Source organism: Pteropus vampyrus, unplaced genomic scaffold (assembly GCF_000151845.1).
Source record: "Pteropus vampyrus isolate Shadow unplaced genomic scaffold, Pvam_2.0 Scaffold122, whole genome shotgun sequence".
Lineage (NCBI taxonomy): Eukaryota > Metazoa > Chordata > Mammalia > Chiroptera > Pteropodidae > Pteropus > Pteropus vampyrus.
In genome coordinates this window covers 1729052-1749064 of record NW_011888903.1, presented here as the reverse complement: position 1 = coordinate 1749064, position 20013 = coordinate 1729052, and the positions used below count along the sequence as shown (strand labels likewise).

Genomic DNA, 20013 nt, shown 5'->3' with positions numbered 1-20013 from the left:
AAAAATAAGGTAGCAGAAAACACTCAATCAGAAATGCAACAAGGAAAAAAGAATCCAAAAAAATGAGGATAGTTTAAAGCAGTGATCCCCAACCTTTTTGGCACCAGGCACTGGTGCTCCTATGAGAATCCTGATCTGAAGCGGAACTGAGGCAGTGACGCTAACGCTGTGGAGTGGTTGCAAATGCAGATGAAATTTGACCTCACTCACCTGAAGCTCACTTCCTGTTGTGCAGCCCGGTTTTTAACAGCCACAGACTGGTACTGGTCCATGGCCCGGGAGTTGGGGATCCTTGGTTTAAGGGGCCTCTGGGACAACGTCAAGCATAACAGCATTTGCATAATAGGGGCACCAGAAGGAGAAGAGAGGGTAAGAAATTGAAACCTATTTGAAAAAATGACAGAAAACTTCCCTAACCTGGCGAAGAAAACAGACATACGAGCCCAAGAAACAGAGTCCCAAACATGATGAACCCAAAGAGGCTCACACCAAGACATATCAAAATGAAAATGGCAAAGGTTAAAGACAGAATTTTTAAAGCAGCAAGAGAAAAGCAGTTAATTACCTACAAGGGTGTGCCCGTAAGATTGTCAGCCTATTTCTCAGAATCTTTGCAGGCCAGAAGAGATTGGCAGGAAATATTCAAAGTGATGAAAAGCAAGGACCTATAACCTAGGTCACCCAGGAAAGCTATTGTCAGCGGCGAGCTGATTGAGAAGGAAAAGTTTCAGTGGTACGCCCAGTTGAAAGAACACAAGAGGGGCCAACACGAGAGTGAAACAGCAGGCACCAACTTTATTGAGGGGAGTGTGTGCTTCAGTGCTCATGGACCGCATAGGCCCCATAGCAGGCAGTGACCTATAATCCACTCTTGGGCAGCCCACCAGAGCAGCCACAGAGTTAGACCTCGATATACAGCCCAACTGTCGGTGCAGATGTGCACTGGGCCAGTTTCATAAAGACCAGCCACACAGCATGAAGCTCAGCCCATTGGCTGGACTGCCCAGCACCAGTTTCATACCAAAAGGTTTCTGTGGACAGCTGCAGTGCCACAGCAGCCCATGTCGGGGGCTGCCCATGGCGCAAGCCATCTGTGTACTAGGCATCCTCAGGGATGGGAGCCCGACCTTCTAAATAGGGCTCGGTACATGTCCCATCTCAGCAGGCTCCTCCAGGAGTTCTGCTTGAAACTGCATTGGTCCCAATACGGGATGCAATTGACCTGACAGGGGCTTGCAAAGAAGTGCACCCACTGCTCCAAGTATGTACCTCCACTTGGTCAGTGTAGGGATCTGTGCAATTTCTGTACGGGGAGCCTTCACCCAAGACTGCAGCCACCCCTCCACAGGGTACATGGACACAGTTATGGAATTAGAGCCAGTGATGTCCTCACTGTCCAGAAGGGCTGCATATATGGCAGCCAGTTGCTTCTCTATGAGAATACCGTGCTTCCACACCTTTCCATAACTGGGACCAGAAGTCTATCAGTACCTTCCGGGAACTGTGCTTCTGCCATAAGCCCCATCCAAACCCTGCATCATTCACCTGCACCATAAGCAAGAATGGGAGGGCTGGATCTACTACGCGTAGAGTTTGGGCTCGTGCTGCAGCTTGCCCTTGTAACCTTAAAGGCATCTTCTATCTCAGAGGTCCAATCCCACTAGGCACTCTGTCACACGAGATGATGCAGGGGTTGCAACAAGGAGGCCAAATGGGAAACGAACACTCTCTAAACCCAAATAGGTTTGGAGCTGCTTCACAGTCTCAGGTCGAGGATATGCGTGTATCTTATCAATCACCACCTCCGGCATTACTTTGGTCTTACCTGACCAGACTACTCCCAGGATTTTGACAGAGAATCCAGGTCCCTGGACCTTGTCCTCGTTGACTGCCGAACCTCAGTCAGTGAGAGCTTCTCGCAGGCTGGTTGCTGCTGCTGCTAGTTCTGTAAGAGAATCAGAGGTTAGCATTATATCATCAATGTAATGATACAAGTGCACTGTGGGCGGTCGTTTCCACATGGCTAAATCTTGAGCCACAAGACCGTGGCACAGAGTAGGGCTGTGCAGATAGCCCTGGGGAGGAACGAGGAATGTCCGCTGTCACCCTTCCTAGGTGAAGACAAACTGTTCTTGACTTTCTAGGGCTATGGCAATAGAGAAAAAGGCATTTGCCAAGTACACCACAGAATGGTATTGTTCAAGTTCATGCGACAGCCGGTCCGTGATGTCCGTGACGTTTGGCATGCAGGGACAGCCTAACCTTATTCAGCTCCCCCACCAACCGGTGTCCCGGCTGAATTTATAATCAGGGAAATAATCGGCTAGCTGCACCTCATGGGTTGTGGCTTTCCCAGGAATAAAAGTGAATTGCTGGTCAGGGTGCAGCTGATTACACAGCGCCAGCAGCACTTCATTAGCTTGCAGCTCAGTCTTTTCTGCAGTGACCCCTGCCGCAAAGAGATCAAACCACATCTGCCTGTGGCTCACTCTCACGGCTGAACAGTCTGGGAGCTGCTCCACCCTCCTCCCCCTTTTCAGCCACGCCTCTGTCTGTGCACTGGCCAGTCTGGGAGTGCGTAGGGCAGTATGGCGCACACTCCAATGGAATGCTCCTTGCATTTCGCTTCCACATCCCCCAACTTAGCCATGAAGGACGTCACTTCATGGATCCGCCTATCCACCTAAGTACCAGCTGGGCTGGAAGTCAGTCAAGTCCTTCATATAGGTTGTAAATACCTCTTCATCGGGACTAGTATACTGGGCGCAAAACATTACCTGTCGTATGCCCATTTCTCGAATTATCTGGAACAGATCTAAGTACTTGGTCCATCTGCTCACTGTGTCTGGCAGCTCCCCCAGGTTGGCCCACACTGTCCATGCAGCAGACATAAGCCAGTTAATCAGGGAGTGATTTCCTGTGCCCTGTGTCGCTGGGAGGCGCTGCCTGAGAGACCGTATCATCATTATGGAGGCCAGCTGAGCCATCTCTTCTGGAAATAATTCAATCCTTTCGGCTCCATCATCGCACAGCTGCAGCAGCCACCCTGGAACTGTCTCCCCTGCTCTCTGCCGTACCTGTTTTGTCAGATCCCGGAGTTCAGCGGGAGTGTACTGGATCAAGGTGGTATGCTTTTTAGCCTGGGGGGCGCCGCCAACTTGACCCCCTGAGGCCAATGGCTATTCCACTTAAACCTACTGCCGTATCACCGGCAGGTTCCCAGACAGGGATGGTGGCAACGACCCATCAGGGCCCTGTAGCATGTATTTCACTGCTTCCAGCCACCTTTCCAGCGTATCTTCTCTAGCGTTGTAGCTGCTTCACTTGCTGAACCTGATCCTCCAGGCTGGCCTGCCATAGTGCCACCAGAAACATCTAGGCCACCCAACCTGCTGCCTTCCAGGAGTGGTGGTCGGAACATTTGGCTCCAACATCTCCAGGGCTTTCCAGATGTCCTTCAAATGCAGCTTCACTCTGTACCAATCCTCTAGAGGCATCCACAGTCAGATATGTGGCCACGGGATACCACTGGGAGGCAGGGGGCCACATGTCCTCCACGCCGCGACCATTCAGAGCACTGAAAGACATACACACTTCATCCCGCCAACTACGCCATGTGTCAGCGCCGAGCTGATTGAGAAGGGAAGGTTTCGGTGGTGAGACGCCCAGTTGGAAGAATGCACAAGGGGCTGACAAGACAATGAAACAGCAGGCACCTACTTTACTGCAGGGAACACACTTTTGTTCTGATAGGAGACCGCATAGGCTTTATATATGTCAGAGAACAATAGTGGCATTCTGCCACACATGCGTGATACAATAAGCTGAATCATGCTTACGTATGTTAGGTGCAGGCGCCTTACTACACTAACATTCTAAATCCAGGATCCTGTTTCTTGCTGTGAGCCTGGATCACAGCCAGACCTGGAACCTGCCAGGCCTGTTGCCCACAGCTGTCTTCTAGAATCAAAGGGCTGATCAAGAGATTCCCAGACAAAAAGTTAAAGGAATTCATCACCACCAAACCAGTATTAAAAGGAATGTTAAAAGGGACTTCTTTAAGAGGAAGAAGTGGGGGAAAAGATTAAAAATATGGATAATTATAAATAACATGATGGCAAGAACTATAAAACTACCAATAATTTTATTTGTCTTTATTGAAATATAATAGACAATTGCTTGTATTTACATTGTACGCTGAGTTTTTTTCCACTTATTATTGGTGTACAGTAATATACCAGTTTCAGTTATATAGCATGGTGATCAGAGATCCACATAACTCACAATGATCAACCCACTAAATCTAGTACCCCTCTTGCCCCTTACATATTTATTACAACATTATTAACCATCTTCGTCATGTTACACTCTACATCTCCATGTGTATTCTGCAACTATCTATTTGTATCTCTTCATCCCTTTGCCTTTTTTCCCCCCAACCCCGTTCCCATCTAGTATCTCGCTAAATATTCTCTGAGTTTATTTCCGCTTTTGTTGTTGTTTTGTTGATTTTGTTCTTATATTCCACATGTACATTAAATCATGGAATATTTGTCTTTCTCTATCCAAACCATTTCATTCAGCACAATGCCTTCTGGGCCCGTCAAGATAATATCTTTTTTCCATCCCCTTCCTTTTAGTCTCTATGTCTTTTAATCTGAAGTGAGTCTCTTGTAGGCAGCTTATATAGGGATCTTGTTTTCTTATCCATTCAGCCACTCTGTCTTTTGGTTGGAGCACTTAATTCTTTTCCATTTGAGGTACTTGTTGATAGGAATGTAGTTTTTACCATTCTTTATTCCTGTTTTGTTTTTTTTTTAATTATTTTTTATGGTGACATTGGTTAACAAAATCCAGTAAGTTTCAGCTGTACACTTTAACAATAGGCATACATATATTTACACTGTCTGTTCACCTCCCACAGTTAGATTTCTTTCTGTCACCACATATTTGACCCCCTTTACCCCATCTACCACCCCTCTCCACTCTCCTACCCTCAGGTAACGACTAGTCTATTGCCCTTGATTCTCTGTTTTTTTGTCCTGTTCATTTGTTGCTTTTTGGTTTATATCTTACATATAAGTGATATCGTGTCATTTTCAACTTTCTCTGTCTGGCTTATTTTGCTTAGCATGAATATCTTGAGGTCCATCCGTATTGTCGCAAATGGCAGTATTTCATATCTTTTTATGGCTGAGTAATATTCCGTTGTATATGTGTTCCACAGCTTCCTTAGCCAATCATCTATCTTAGGACACTTCAGTTGCTTCCATGTTCTGACCACTGTGAATAATGCTGCTGTGAACATCGGTGTGCCAATATCTTTCCAGATACAGGTTTTAAAGTATTTGGGGTAAATATTCAGTAGAGAGATTGCTGGATTATATGTTAGGCCAATTCTTAGTTTTTCGAGGAACCTCCCTACTGTTTTCCATAGTCTCTGTACCAATTTGCAGTCTCACCAGTAGTGTATGAGGGTTCCTTTTTCTCTGCATCCTCTCCAACATTTTTTATTACTTGTCCTGTTGATTATAGCTATTCTAACAGGTGTGAGATGGTATCTTATTGTGGTTTTGATTTACATTTCCCTAATAGCTAGTGATGTTGAGCAGCTTTTCATATATTTGTTGGCCATTTGTATGTCCTCTAGGGAGGAGTGTCTGTTCAGGTCCTCTGCTCATTTTTTGATTAGATTGTTTGTTTTCTTGTTATTGAGTTGTATGAGCTATTTGTATATTTTGGATATTAGGTCCTTATCAGAGGTGTTGATTGCAAATATAGTTTCCCATTCGGATGGTTGTCTCTTTACCTTGTTGATGGTTTCTTTTGTTGAGCAGACGCTTTTTAGTTTGATGTGGTCCCATTCATTTATTTTTCCTTATACTCCCTTGTTTTTGAGGTCAAATTCATAAAATCCTCTTTAGGTCCAAGGTCCTTGAGTTTTGTTCCTGTTTTCTTCTATGCAATTTATTGTTTCAGGTCTTATATTTGGGTCATTAATCCACTTTGATTTAATTTTGGTGTGTGGTGATAGACAACAGTCTAGTTTCACTCTTTTGTAGGTGGCTTTCCAATTTTCCTAGCACCATTTATTGAAGAGACTTTCCTTTCTCCACTGTATGTTTTTGGCTTTTTTGTTGAAAATTATTTGCCCACATAAATATGAGTTTACTTCTAGACTCTTGATTTTTTTTCCTCTGGTCCATGTGTCTTTCTGTTTCTATTTTCGATACATGTTTTTTCTTCTTAAAGAAGTCCCTCCAACATTTCCTGTAATACTGGCTTAGTAGTGATAAATTCCCTTAGCTTATTTTTGTCTGGGAAACTCTTCAGCTCTAAATGATAGCTTTGCTGGATAAAGTATTCTTGGTTATAGATCCTGGGTCTTCATCACATCAAATATTTTGCATCAAACCCTTCTGTCCTGCATAGTTTCTTCTGAGAAATTAGCTTCCAGTCTTATGGCTGCTCCCTTGTAGGTAACTAACTGCTTTTCTCTTGCTGATTTTAAGATTCTCTCTTTGTATTTAACCTTTGGCATTTTAATGATATGTCTTGGTGTGGGCCTCTTTGGGTTTCTTGTTTTTGAGATTCTCTGAGCTTCCTGGAGTTGTATATCTAATTCCTTCACCAGGTTAGAGAAGTTTTCCATCATTATTTCTTCAAATATATATTCAACTTCTTGTTCTGCCTCTTCAGGTACCCCTATGACACAGATATTTTTACCATTAATAGTGTCCCAAAGGCTCATTAAATTATTATAGTCTTGGCTTCTTTTTTGTTGCCATTCTGATTGAGTGTCCTTGGCTTTCCTTTTCTCTAGATAGGTCATTTGATCCTCTTCTTTATTCACTTTTGTTTATTCCTTTATTCCATTTAATGTGCTTCTCAGATAAAGTGTTCTTCATTTCTGACTGGTTTCCTTTTATAATTTCCATTTCCATTTTTATGTTTTTTGTCTCTTTGTTGAAGTTCCCACTGAATTCATCTACACTTCCCATAAGTTCATTGAGCATCTTTATAACCAGTATTTTAAGCTCTGCGTCTGTTAGATTGCTTGACACCATTATTTCTGAATCTCTGTTATGTTCTCTCATATAGTTTCTACTTCTTTGTCTTCCCATTTTGGCTGCCTTTCTTTGTCTGTTTCTATATATTAAGCAAAGCTCCTAAGTCTCCCAGAGCACCTGACTGACTGAGAACACACCTGGATGTGGCTGGGGTGGGGCCACAAGTTGGGGGAGGCAGGGTTTCAGGGAATCCTCTGGGCGGAGTGACCACTGTTATCCAATGTGATGAAGTCATGGCTATGGTGGCTCTGTGTCCGGACACTGGGAATGGGGAGGTCTCAACAGAGGAACAATGGATACTACTGGCACTTCTGTACTGAGCGAATCTCGCCTCAGCCCTCACTCTAACAACTCAGTGTCTCCCTGTAAGTCCCCGGTGCCCCCTGCGCGCAGCTGAACCAGCACTGGTGCTTAGAGCAAGAAGGTTCGTCACTACAAAAGTCCACTCGCGGACGCAGCCTCTTTAAGAGGCATCTACCACTGCCACCGCCTCTGCCAGTGCTTCTTCCCACTAAGGTATTCGGGACCAAGCAGCCTCGTGTCCTCACCCCATCCTACCTTCTGCCTTTACAGGATGATTTCTTAGAGTTCTCCCTAGTTGCATGGCTTGTTCATCTAGATCCAGGTGATTTTTCTTTGCTGTTTGCTTCCTGTTTCTGTCACAACTTTGATTTGGTCTCCAGAGGGAAGAACAGAACCTCTATCACCTACGCCATTTTTTTCCGCCTCCAACAATTACTTTAAATTGAATGCTTATGCCAGACAAAATAGACTTTAAACAGATGCTATAACAAGAGACAAGGACCCAGTAGTTCCACTTCTGGGTATTTATTTGAAGAAACCAGAAACACTAAATTGAAGACATGCATCCATATGTTCATTGCAGCGTTATTTACAGTAGCCAAGATATGGAAGCAACCTTACTATCAGTGGATGAACGGATAAAAAAGTGGTACATATATGCAGTGGAGTATTAGCCATAAAAAAGAATGAACTCTTGCCATCTTCAACAACATGGATGGACCTAGAGGCTATTATGCTGAGTGAAATAAGTCAGCAGAAGACAACGTATGATTTCACTTACATGTGGAATCTAAAAAATGAAGTAAACATACCAGGCAAACTTATAGAGAACATTTTGATGGTTGCCAGATGGGAGAGTGGTTGGGGAATAGACGGAAGGGGAAAGGGATTAAGAGGTACAAATTGGTAGCTAAAAAATAGTCATGGGGATGTGAAGTATAGAGAATATAGTCAATAATATTGTAATTGTATGGTGTCGAACAGGTGCTAGATTTATGGGGATGATCACTTCATAAGTTATATAAATGTCTAATCACTCGTACACCTGAAACTAATGTGTCAACTATAATTGAAAACAATTATATTTTTAAAGAGTATAAACACAGACAGTGAAGGATTATCTCAAGAGGAAAAGAATAGGAAATGCTATTTTAAATCAGACAAACTAGAAACAGGATATAAAGTATAATATAGAGAAAGTTACTTCTCTTTGGGTTTTATTTTTCTCATTTGTAAAAAAAAGATTAAAATAGATGAGTAGATTTAAACTTTCTTAAGCTCTTAAGCTGCCAACTGTTTTATTTAAATGAAAGCACTCAGAAATACCAAAAAAAGGCTATTAAAATGAGTAATTGGATCTTAAAAAAGAACTGTTATTTGACTCTAAGGAAATAGATACTGAAAAGGACTTTCCGTAATTTCCAACTTTATATATTTTAAAGGGAAGAATTAATGTTTTTTAATAACGAATGGTTTAACCATCTTGCTAAAGGCTGGACTAGACCATGTGATATCTTGAAATCTTTTTATGTTTCATGCATTTAGAAGAGTAATGAATCAATTTCAGAACACTGTAAATCAAGCTATAATGAAAGTCTTGAAGATTTTAAGTTCAGAGTAGTTAAGTAAACTCATTTCTTTTTTTCTTCCTCCTAAAACTCATTGAAATAATCAAAGACATAAAAATAAAAATAAATCCATAGCAGAGCTGGAAATAGAGGTGGAAAGCCACTGGACCAAAATTAAGACATTTCTCATGAAAGACATGAAAACATTGATAGGGAAGTACAAAATTGAGGAATCTAGATTTTAAAGAAAATTTTAAAAATAATGAATTTTCCCAGTAAACCCTTAGAATGATTCCAAAGTCAGAGACTAAAGAGGATCAGTCTACAATTGGCCTAATAATTAAAGGGCAGAATAACTTAGTCATTCTCTTGAAGAAAACTATGGAACTATTACCTATCTTTTTACAGCTAGCTTTAGAGTGGAAGGTCTTTTTGCTTGTATGAGAATAGCTTCTGAGAAACTAAGGGAGAGAAAGTAAACAAATCTACTTTTCCTGGCAAGGCCCTGAATTATTCATTAGCTCACTCTCTTATACTTCTTTTTCAAATACACTTGTAAGATTAAAATGATTCAACAGTACAAAGTAAAATAGTCAAAACATCTTACTCAAAGACCAAGGAGGAAGTGATAATGGCTAAAAATGCGAGTGTGGGCCTACCTGATGCCTCAATCTCACTTTAGTAGTAATAGTAGTAGTAATAATTATAGCACATGTTTATTGGATAGAGTGCTTCCTGTATGTCCAAGCATTAAGAGGCTCTTAATTCTCAAAATAAGATTAAAAGAGATTTTTATCCCATTTGACAGGTAGAAAATTGAGGGAGTACATAATTCAAGATTACTCAGTACGACACAAAGCCGACAGCTGAATATAACCTAGCTTAATTCCAAAACTGGTATGCTTAAAAGTTGGTATGGAATTTCTTTATGAGCACTCCAAAATATTGGTTCTGGAAAAAATGTATGCCTCTACGGCCCATCTCCCACCTTAACAGTTTTTCTCTCTACATTCATGTTAATGGTAAACTTTAATGTTAAGTTAAATGTGAAATAAATTCTTTAAAAAGAATGTAACAGGCATAATACTTCATATGACATGCCTTTTTGAGAAATATCTTTTCCTCATAGAGCAGTAGGATTCTATTTCATTAGTAACTAAACCCAGAATCCTAAGAATTCTACTAATCTGTGTACTCAATATGGAAATAAATGCTTTATCAAATTTTTTTAATATTCTAATTATGTTTTATCCTTTTTCATAATGTAGTTCCATTCTTCCTTAAAAAGTAAAATGTACCATAAAAAAGACATATGGCTTATAGATTTTAAAGTTCTTTATAATTCTCAACTACTTTTAATGTTCTCTTTCAGTCTGATGACAGTAAAACTTCTGTGAGGGATCGCTTTAATGCAAGGCAGTTTATGTCTTGGTTACAAGATGTGGATGATAAATTTGACAAATTAAAGGTATGTATGTTCAGTTTGAAGGAATGTGTCCCCCCTTTATAAACAGATATTGCAGCTATATTAGGAATGATTAGGAAAGGAAATAATGGTTAGTCGTGAATCCTCACGCCAGGTCACAATTACAAGATAAAGGAAAATGAAAACCACGAGTCTTATTTTTCAGGATCAATGTAGTATAAAAGATGAAGCTAAAAAATTTCTACTGGAGATCTTCATGCTTATCCAGTATATGAGTCTGGTTATAGTTATAATATAGGAAAGAATGGGAAAACAATAAGAAAAGGAATATATTTTGCAACTCTATAAAGAACATTATTTGGTTTTAGATTTTCAATAATTTCAAACCACTTCTCAGATTTTCATGGTTTTTGTATAATTTTAAATCTCATTGTATAAAAAATCAGTTTCAAATTAAAGTCCCTAAGAGAAGATGAATGTGAAGTTGCAGATCCAGAAATTAGTTGACGTATGGATATAGACAGGGTAAAATAGAAATGGATGTGTAACTCAGAAACTTTTTATACCTGTCATATTTAGAAACTTTTTATACCTGTCATATTTAGAAATTATCATAATTTCTAAAGAAACTATGGATGAAAATAATGTTTAAACAAAGCAAGTTTAATAGAATAATTGATTATCTCTTCTCTTCTTTTAAATAGACCTGTCTTTTAATGAGGCAGCAACATGAAGCTGCAGCTTTAAATGCTGTTCAGAGATTAGAATGGCAGCTCAAACTCCAGGAACTTGATCCTGCCACCTATAAATCTATCAGCATTTACGAAATCCAGGAGTTTTATGTTCCCCTTGTTGATGTCAATGATGACTTTGAATTGACTCCTATATAGCAGCCCTTACTTCTTGATGTGTCATCCTAAACTGATGGAACTCAAGAGTGTTATACTGTGGAATATTGCCTTTTGACCAGAATACTGATATTATGCCTTTACAAGTGTTAGTAAAATTAAAGTTCAACTAAAGTTCGTTATGTATGTAGTAAACACTGTCATTTTATAAAAAATTAAAAGAATTGTTTTGGATCTTAGATCCAAACAGTCTCTAACTGAAAACTGTTATTTATAGTGGTGAAAGGTAACTCTTGCATTGGAGCATGTTGGCAGGCTGAGGTACATACTTAAAAAGTCCAGAATCTGCTAACAGCGCTGGAAGTTGTTAGCATTCTAAGTAACAAGATAACCACTAGTATGCAAATCTCTTTCAAGTTTTATTAAAATATATCAGTAAACTAAAAGGTTCAGTTCCTACTATATAGTTTCTAATGTGGAAGAAAAACTTGGCACAAAATTTCTTCAGTTTATTATATCTGTAAATTAATTGTACAGTTTTCTTTTCAAAAGTTTTAATATTGTCTTCCTTTTTAATAACTTATTTTATACATATTGTGCAGATGTAAATCTTGTAATTAATGGTCAAAATGTATACAAAGGGATTAGTAGTCAAAACATGTACAAAAAATAATTGTAAAACTGTTTTGTCTATGTTTTATTGGACCAAAGTTGTAGTTTGTATGGAGTGTAGCAGTAGTGTATTCAGGTAGCAAAACTTAACTAAGGCATGTATGTGTTTGAGTTAGCTTGGTTTCATCACCATAACTGTAAAAATTGTGACTTAGTTGGATTGCATGCTTCCTATAATTTAACTCTCCATAAGTGATTCCTAAAGTAGTGTAAAGTGTTTCATACTGGTCAGGTATAGTACCTCTGACTTACTATGTTGGACATATTTAGAATTAGTCATACCAAGAAACAGCTCTTTTTTCATCTCACAGTAGAGCCTATTATTTCCCTTCCTCCCCCCCCGCCCAAAAAAAATGCCTTCGAATGAAAATTCTGAAATTGTAAATGTCTATTTTAATACTCAAGTATGAAAGAATCTGTGAATACATGTAAATATGTTTAATAAATTTTATTGGTCATGTTAAATCATTGTAAAACTTTTTTACATTGCTTAAATATAATGTTTTAAGCTTAATAACCTTTGCACTTTTAAAATAAAAACTGAGTTCTTGAATGAAAAGATATTTGGTAGTCAAAATAAGTAAAAGAAATAGGCATATGCCAAGTGATCTCTGCAATGTTTATGAAAAATTCATTAATATGCTGTATTTTTTTCCTTGTATCAAGATGCAAAACATAATATTCAGAATTTTATAATTAATATTCAGTTTGTTGTTTTTATTAAACATTTAGCAATATATTTTAAAAAAACAGATTCTCCTATAACATGATATAGATTAAATATTCAAGATTATTTCAGATCTGAAACCTGCTGCTAAATTTATTGAACATTTTTGAAAGAAAAATTAGGTTATAAGTATATGAAATAAAATTTATAGAACTTTCCATGATACTCTTTTGAATTATAAAATAATACTGGCTGTTTATTCTGGAGAAAAGTAAAAAGAATGTATGAGGAATAAAGTGATTTAAATTCAGCTTGCAGGTTGGAAATTCCAGCTAATGGAGAGAATATAAAAATCGAAGTTTTTGAGTGCAAAGGTACATATTAAGCTTAGGGATTTTTGAATCTTTATGTCAATTTATATTTTAATTCATACTGTACTTAGCATGCGCAATAAAGCAGCACGTGTAAAAAATACACAGTGCAAAGACTTTATTATAAAGGTTGGATGTAGTAGTGTTTAGAAATTTAGATGAGAGATTTTGGCCTTTTTTATTGGATAAATGGGGCCAAGAAAGGCAGGGTAGATTTTGAAGCACTGGTTTTGTTGAATTTAAGTTTATTAAGGCTGGGAACATTAAAAGCTAATTTATAAAAGCAATACTTTTTAATATGAGAAACAATGCAAATTTTGTTTATACTTTTGCCTAAAAATTAAAAAAAAAAAATTACTGAGCATTAAAGTCAGAAAATATGAGAGGAGTACATTTATACAGCATTTCGTTCTAATGATCTAGCCCTAGAAGGAGAGTGGGGCCGATCGCTGTTAGGCCAAGCAGAACAAGCTACAGAAGAGAAAAAGTAAGCAAGTAGGAATCTGGCATAATTTAGTCATCCCAGCTTTTTAGCACTAATTAATTTTCACGCTCTTCAATGGTACCTCAAGTTGCTGGAGCCTCTCTGCCATGATTCTGCTGCTGCAGATGTCCTTTGTAAAATGACTCAGAGCTAATCTGGATAGCTTAAAAGAAAAGTGAATGCCTTCTCAGTGGGGATTTATACCTAAGTAAGTAGTTAAGGGCTTTTGATAGTAAAGATATTCCAAAGCTCTGAAATGCTAGAAAAACTTGGAATGGAGTATATGCCTAAAAAGATTTAGGATTCTGAAAGAAAAATAAAGGATGGTTAGTTTAATCAGTGATTTTTTTTTAACTCTTCAAATATCATGAACAAGATACTAAATTGTACCTAAGGATTTGTATTTCTTTAAATCTTGTTCTAAATCATATCTGTTTAATAAATGACTAGTTGATATTTGTGCATGTTATTTAATAAAGAGTTATATTTTTATAGAAAAATTAAGAGTGAAATGTGTGCTAAATGTTTTTTTCCCCACTCCCATATAACTCTTAAGCCAAACACAAATATTTACTTGGGCAGCTAGCAAAATTGCAGAAATACTCAGGAAAACAGCATCTGAAGAATTAGCCTTTCAAATTCAAGTCTTTTAAGTAATGAGGTCTCAAAAGTGAATTTTAAATATTAAACCTACTGCAAAAATCTCAAAGACCCCATGAAGCTCATTTTAATGGACTTAATTAATTTTTCTAGAAATTGAGTGCAGTGCTAAATACCTATTTTTCTTAGTTATCCAACAAGTGAGCAATATTTTTTTTCTATCTCTGATATCCTGACACAAAAAAAACCAAAATGTTATATAGAGAAAATAACCTATTTCAATTAAATTCACAAGATAGTTTATCTCCTTTTATTTTAAAAACATTTTCATCATTTTTTTAAAAATTCTTTTCAAACATTTAAGGCAAAAAGATTGTTATAAAATATGGTAATCTTTGGAAAACCGGGTATGAAGTTTAGTTGGTTAAAATATCTTGTAATTCATTTTCTTGGTGGCTTCTTGGGACTGTAGTCTTTGTACCTAAAATTGAGGTACAAAGCTTCCACAGAAGTCGGTACCCAAAAAAACAAAAATCAGCAAAACATTACAAGAAAATTACAGACTAACATTTCTCATGAACATAGTCATGTCTTAGTGACTGACATTCAGTTAGGTAATAATTCCTTAGGATAGAACAAGTACAAACCATTAAAAAAAAGTTGATAAATCAGACTTCATTATATTTTAAACTTGCTCTTCAAAAGACACTCAAGAAAATAATGTAAGCCACATCCTGGGAGAAAAGATTGTTTTAAAACATACATAATAAAATACTTGATTCCAGAATACATAAAGTAAAATTTTCAACTCAATAAGACAAAAAACAATGAACAGATATTTTACTAAAGGTATGTAAATGGTGAAAAAAAAAAAGCACATGGAAAGATGCTCAACATCATTAATCATTAGGGAAATGCAAATTAAAACCACAGTGTTATAGCACTATATGCCCAATAGAATGGCTAAAGTTAAGAAAATTTAAAATACCAAGTGTTAGAGTGTGGGACAACTGGAAATCTTTCATTGCTGGTAAAAATGCATAATGGTACCACCATTTTGGAAATCTACTTGCTGGTTTTTTATAATATAAAAAGTACTTAAGATATGACCCAGTATTTCTACTCCTAGATATTTACCCAAAGTAAAGATAAACATGTCAACATAAGTATTTACATGTCGTTCATAGCAACTTTATTCATAATAGCTCAAAACCAGAATGAACCCAAATGTCCATCAACTGATGAATTAATAAATGATGGCATATCCATAAAATGGAATGCCACTCTAGTAAAAATGAATTACCAATACATGGAACAACGTGGGTAAATCTCAAAACCAGTGTAAAATGGTGAAAGAAATCGGACACAAAGGATGACACAATGTGTAATTTCATTTATATAATCCAGACAAGGCAACACTAGTGTTAGCAGATAATTAAGTAGTTGACAGAGACCAGGGATTAAGGAGAGGAATATAAGGAAACTCTGAGATGATGGAAATAATTATGACTGGTAAAGCTCACAAAAAATAGCAATGCTTTTTATTTTTGATAATCACCTTTTTCTTTCAAGTTAGTACTGCTATTTATCATTTGTTTTAAGTGTATTTATAACCTATCTAGATAAAAAGAATTCTCAAAGAATGTTTTATACATCTTTATTAGTTATGGCCTCGTAGCTCTCATCATGAGAACAGGATACTCAGTCCTCTGGGATGGCTGGTTGGTTGGTGGTGGGAGGGCATGAGATAATGGTTAAACAGATTGTTAATAGAATTAGCATCTCTTTGGAGTACTATGGAATGCCACAGTTTTCTCCCAAGGGGACCAGGTCATACTGGTCATTCTCTAGGTCAGGATGATTTATTAGTAAAGTTGTAATTTCTACTTTGTTCACTAAAGCATCTGCATGAAAAGTAACATGATCCTCAGTCATGATCTTCTCTTGAATTCCACTATTCCATGTAGTGTTGAATGGTAAGTCAACCAGTATTAATTTGCGCTTATTTCTCTCTAGATACCAAGCTATGCAGCAAGGGAATAGGAGGCCACTAAAGAAATCAAAGATATTTTATTGCTGGCCCTCCTGGACCTCGGGTCCCACCAGGCCTCACCAAGAGGCATTGCAGACAGCTTACAGGTTCTAAACAGGGCCTTATATATAAAGAATCAAACTCTCGTCTGCTTCTTAAGTTGTGGAATTCTACACTTAGCCAGCTATTCCCTTTGGCTTAAGTTTTTCTACACCAGGTGAAAACAAATACCCTTGAAGGTGAAATACATTGGATATTGCATAGCTTGGTGTAAATGAACTTAAAAGTTCTTTCCAAAAAGTTAATTTGGGTAGGGAGGCTGACAAAATGCCTATGTGTCCTGGATTACCTGAAGAAGAGAGAAATGATGACTAAAGAAAATAGAATGGAGAACAATAATTCTAAAATGAACAGAAAGAATGGTTATGTTGACTGTACCAGGCATGTTATCAGGCATTTATCTTTAGCTCAGCAAATCTTCCTAACAACGCTATGAGGAAGTGCTATTTTTACTCCCTTTCACAGGTGAGAAATCAGGCTTGGAAAAAATCGCCGAATTACCCACAGATATACTGCTAGTAGCACAGCTAGTAGGAGACCAAACCCCTGAGACCAGTCCATTGGATATTAGCTGGCTACTGATGGATGTCTTCATTTAAGGTCTGCTAGAGCCTCTGAAACCCATTTTTCCTAAAGCTGGCCCTCTACCGTATTACCTACCCTCACTCACCCACTAATCCTTCTTCTGAACCTTGGCCACCTCAGTGAGTGGAATCAAGCACAGAACCTGGTGTTGGCAGTTGAGAGCAGCATCTGGAGTAGTGACTGAGGCCTGGGCCAGGATAGAGAGCACAGGGAGATAGAACCATGTAGCTAAAATGTACACTAATTCCAGCTGGCCTTTTATTCTTACTGTTTTTACATCCACCTCCATCTATTTTATTGCAATCTTTTACCTGTGTCCTCTTTGTTTTGTACATATCAGCATCATAGTAGGTACTCAATAAATGTTTATCTAATTAATGAAAATGTGCACTGAGGGAACCCAAGTAAAGGATTGATTAGAGATGAATGAACTTACTTAGGTAAGGTCATGATTTCTGCAAATACGGAATGGAGACAGAACCAGTAATAAAACCAAACATTTATGAAATATGCTAAATATACTTATGTACTGTATGTCCTCAAAACTTGAGAAATCATAGAAAGAAATACTTAGACACAGCATAATTTAGGTAAGAGGACCAAGTGAACACCAAAGCAAATATGTCTTTAAAAAGTTGGAGCTGATTTTTCAAAATTTAGTGATAACCCTGGTGTCATTCATCTAAAAGCCAGAGAATTGGGATGGAGAAGAAACACAGTGGCCTCTATGTGCAACACACTTTTTGGTCTTTATAAACTTCCATAAGAATTTAAGGAATTTATCTGCACATTTAGGCTTAAGTGAAAATGGATTAGAGGTAAAGAATATCATTTTGAACATTCTTAATATAAGCAGCATTTGCTATAATTTATAGTAACCTATTTTTAACTAATCATCTTAAAATGCTTTATTAAACTAGTTGTGTAATAGTTTATTATTTCCAAATGAAATATTTGGGGAAAGTAAAAATTTTGTTTTCCTGAAAGGGAAAGAGAATCACAGCAACATGCTTTAGAAAATGGGTGTCGTGTTTAAAAACTAAGTAGATACATGTGACATCCATATTTTATAAAGAGAAGAAAGAAAAAATCTCAGAACTCATAAGTCTGACAGGCAAATGAAGACAAAAAAGCTGAAGTCATTGATTAAGAGCAAAATGATAGAAAATTCGGACAGGTACAGCCTAATTAGGTATACTTAAAATGAAAGCTGTGTTGTTTAAGCCATCTGATTTCCTAAGTTAATTACACAGAAAGGTAGAGATGTCAAGAGCAGTTTGTCCTACAGAAAACATCAAAAAACTCTGACTATCTGAAATAAATTAGCACCAGTGGTGAAAGTTTAATAAGTAAACACTCAGTGAGCAAAACTGTCTTCTCAACATAGAAGTCTAAAGACAGCAATCCACAGGGTGTTAACAGGTGAAGAATAGTGACCTGCCTGTCTTCCTGTCTTCGTGTGATTTTTTTTTTTTTTTTTTTTTTTTTTTGCTTTGCATGTGGTTTTGTTGTATCTAGTCCTGCCAAACTCAATCCCGAAATAAATTGCTTCAAAATTTATTTTCTTTCTCGTAAAGATCTGTCTCCAGGTCAGATAAAATATCAATACTGCTCTGCCGTAGTTTCCTGTCCCCTCTTTGCTTGGCCTGGAGTCACTCACCTTTCAGTTCATGCCCATGGATTTAAGAGTAGACGTTAACGCCAACTGAAGACTCCTGCTCAAATGTGTGTTCCCAGGAAGATTTGTTTCTTAGACTTCCTAGCCATAAATGCCTGGGTATCGATGCCGCAAACAGTTCCTACAGAGCCCATCTGTAGCTGGTACCCTATGGAGCCATCAGATACAAACCACCGAGGCTCCAGGGAACTTCAACCCGTGAGGAAGGAGAGTTGTACACACAGAACCTCATTACAAGGCAGATCATCATCAGTGCAGAGTGTCACGAGAAGGAGGTACAAAAAATGGCTTATAGCGTGCTGCAAAGGTATGGCAACATTTGTTTGGGGTGAGTGGGGAGAGATGGGGGACAGCATCGAGAAGGAAATGGTATTCGAACTGAGGCTTGAATGAGAGACCAGTTGTCCAGGCCTCTGAGGGAGACACAGAGCAGATGTGAGGTGTAGAACATACATAGTGGTGATGGGAATAAAACAGGGGCCAGACTGTAGTCAGGAGGTTTAGCACAGGCTTTGTGGGGGGCCAATAGTGGTGTGGTGACTTCCAGGTGGGGGTGAGAAAGGCACATGCCCCAAGAGTGGGGGTTCAGGCCTGACAGAAGCAGAGAATTCATATGAGTCAGGGAGAACTAGGGAGGGTGAAACAATTCAGAAACTTGAAAGCAAGCAGACAAGGATGGAAGGTTCTTGAACAAGTAGCTAACAGCTTGAATTCAACTCTAGGTAAGTTCCACGAGAACAGAAATTTTGCATGCTTTACTGCTGAATCTCTGGTGCCTACCTAGAACAATGCCCACACATTCTGTAATTAATGTTAATGAAAGGTAAAAGAAAGCAATGTGGCAATGTAAATATGGAATTTTTAAAATTTTCCTCCTTTTTAAAGGGAAACTACATTACAGTTCATATAAAGAACCTGTTAAAAGTCGAGGCTTTAAATTGGTTTATCTTTATTACTTAGTAAAAAAAAAAAAATCAATTTAAATTTAGGACCAGTAAAGAAATTGATTAGTTACTGAGTTAGTGGATCAGAGAAAGAGCTTAGTGCAGAATGTTATTCATCTTTCCCTGTTATTTCTCAAATGATGAACTGTGCAGGGATAGTTTCCATGGTTTATGGATTCCTCGAGCTACCACCACCAAGTACAATTGCTAGGACACCATAGGTGATGGGTGATTAGTTTTTGATCTTCCAGATGGATTAGAGTGTAGAGATTAGCCAGCCAGATGCAACGCCTGAGTAACAGTATTTGAGTTTAACTATAGACACATATACCTGGCACACTAACTTGAAAATCTGAACACACAAAATACTTATTTTAGATTATGGTTAAGTCCAATAAGCCTCCAAGAATAATTTTGGCCAGTGTTGCTTGAACTCTCATCCTGTAAGCACTCCATAAATGCTCTTTATAGAAGGTTCTTATCTGCTTGGGCATATAATGTTCATTAAAATAGTAAAGCTTCTGAAAAGTTCTACAACAAAGAAACCTATTCCATCCCTCCCTTTCCTAACTTTTCCAAGCCACTTTAGTAAAGTCTCTTGAAAGTATGTTGCACAGAGTAGTTTTTGGAATATGCTGATTTATTATTACCATTGTATCTAGCACAGAGCAGACAACTCCAAAAGCAAATTTCAAGTTACTTCTG

General features: G+C 37.9%; 1 protein-coding gene across 5 annotated transcripts in view; it reads left to right on the top strand.

The window, feature by feature from the left end:
- The window catches only part of ANKRD12 (ankyrin repeat domain 12), a 118453-nt gene extending 105425 nt beyond the window's left edge, over nucleotides 1–13028 (top strand). For all 5 annotated transcript variants that reach the window (XM_023534185.1, XM_011366162.2, XM_011366163.2 and 2 more), the window contains 2 exons: nucleotides 10314–10409; nucleotides 11072–13028. In XM_023534185.1, the coding sequence (XP_023389953.1) occupies nucleotides 10314–10409; nucleotides 11072–11257 (282 nt within the window). In that variant the 3' untranslated portion in view covers nucleotides 11258–13028. The remainder of the gene's footprint in view (nucleotides 1–10313; nucleotides 10410–11071) is intronic.
- Nucleotides 13029–20013: the final 6985 nt, after the last annotated feature.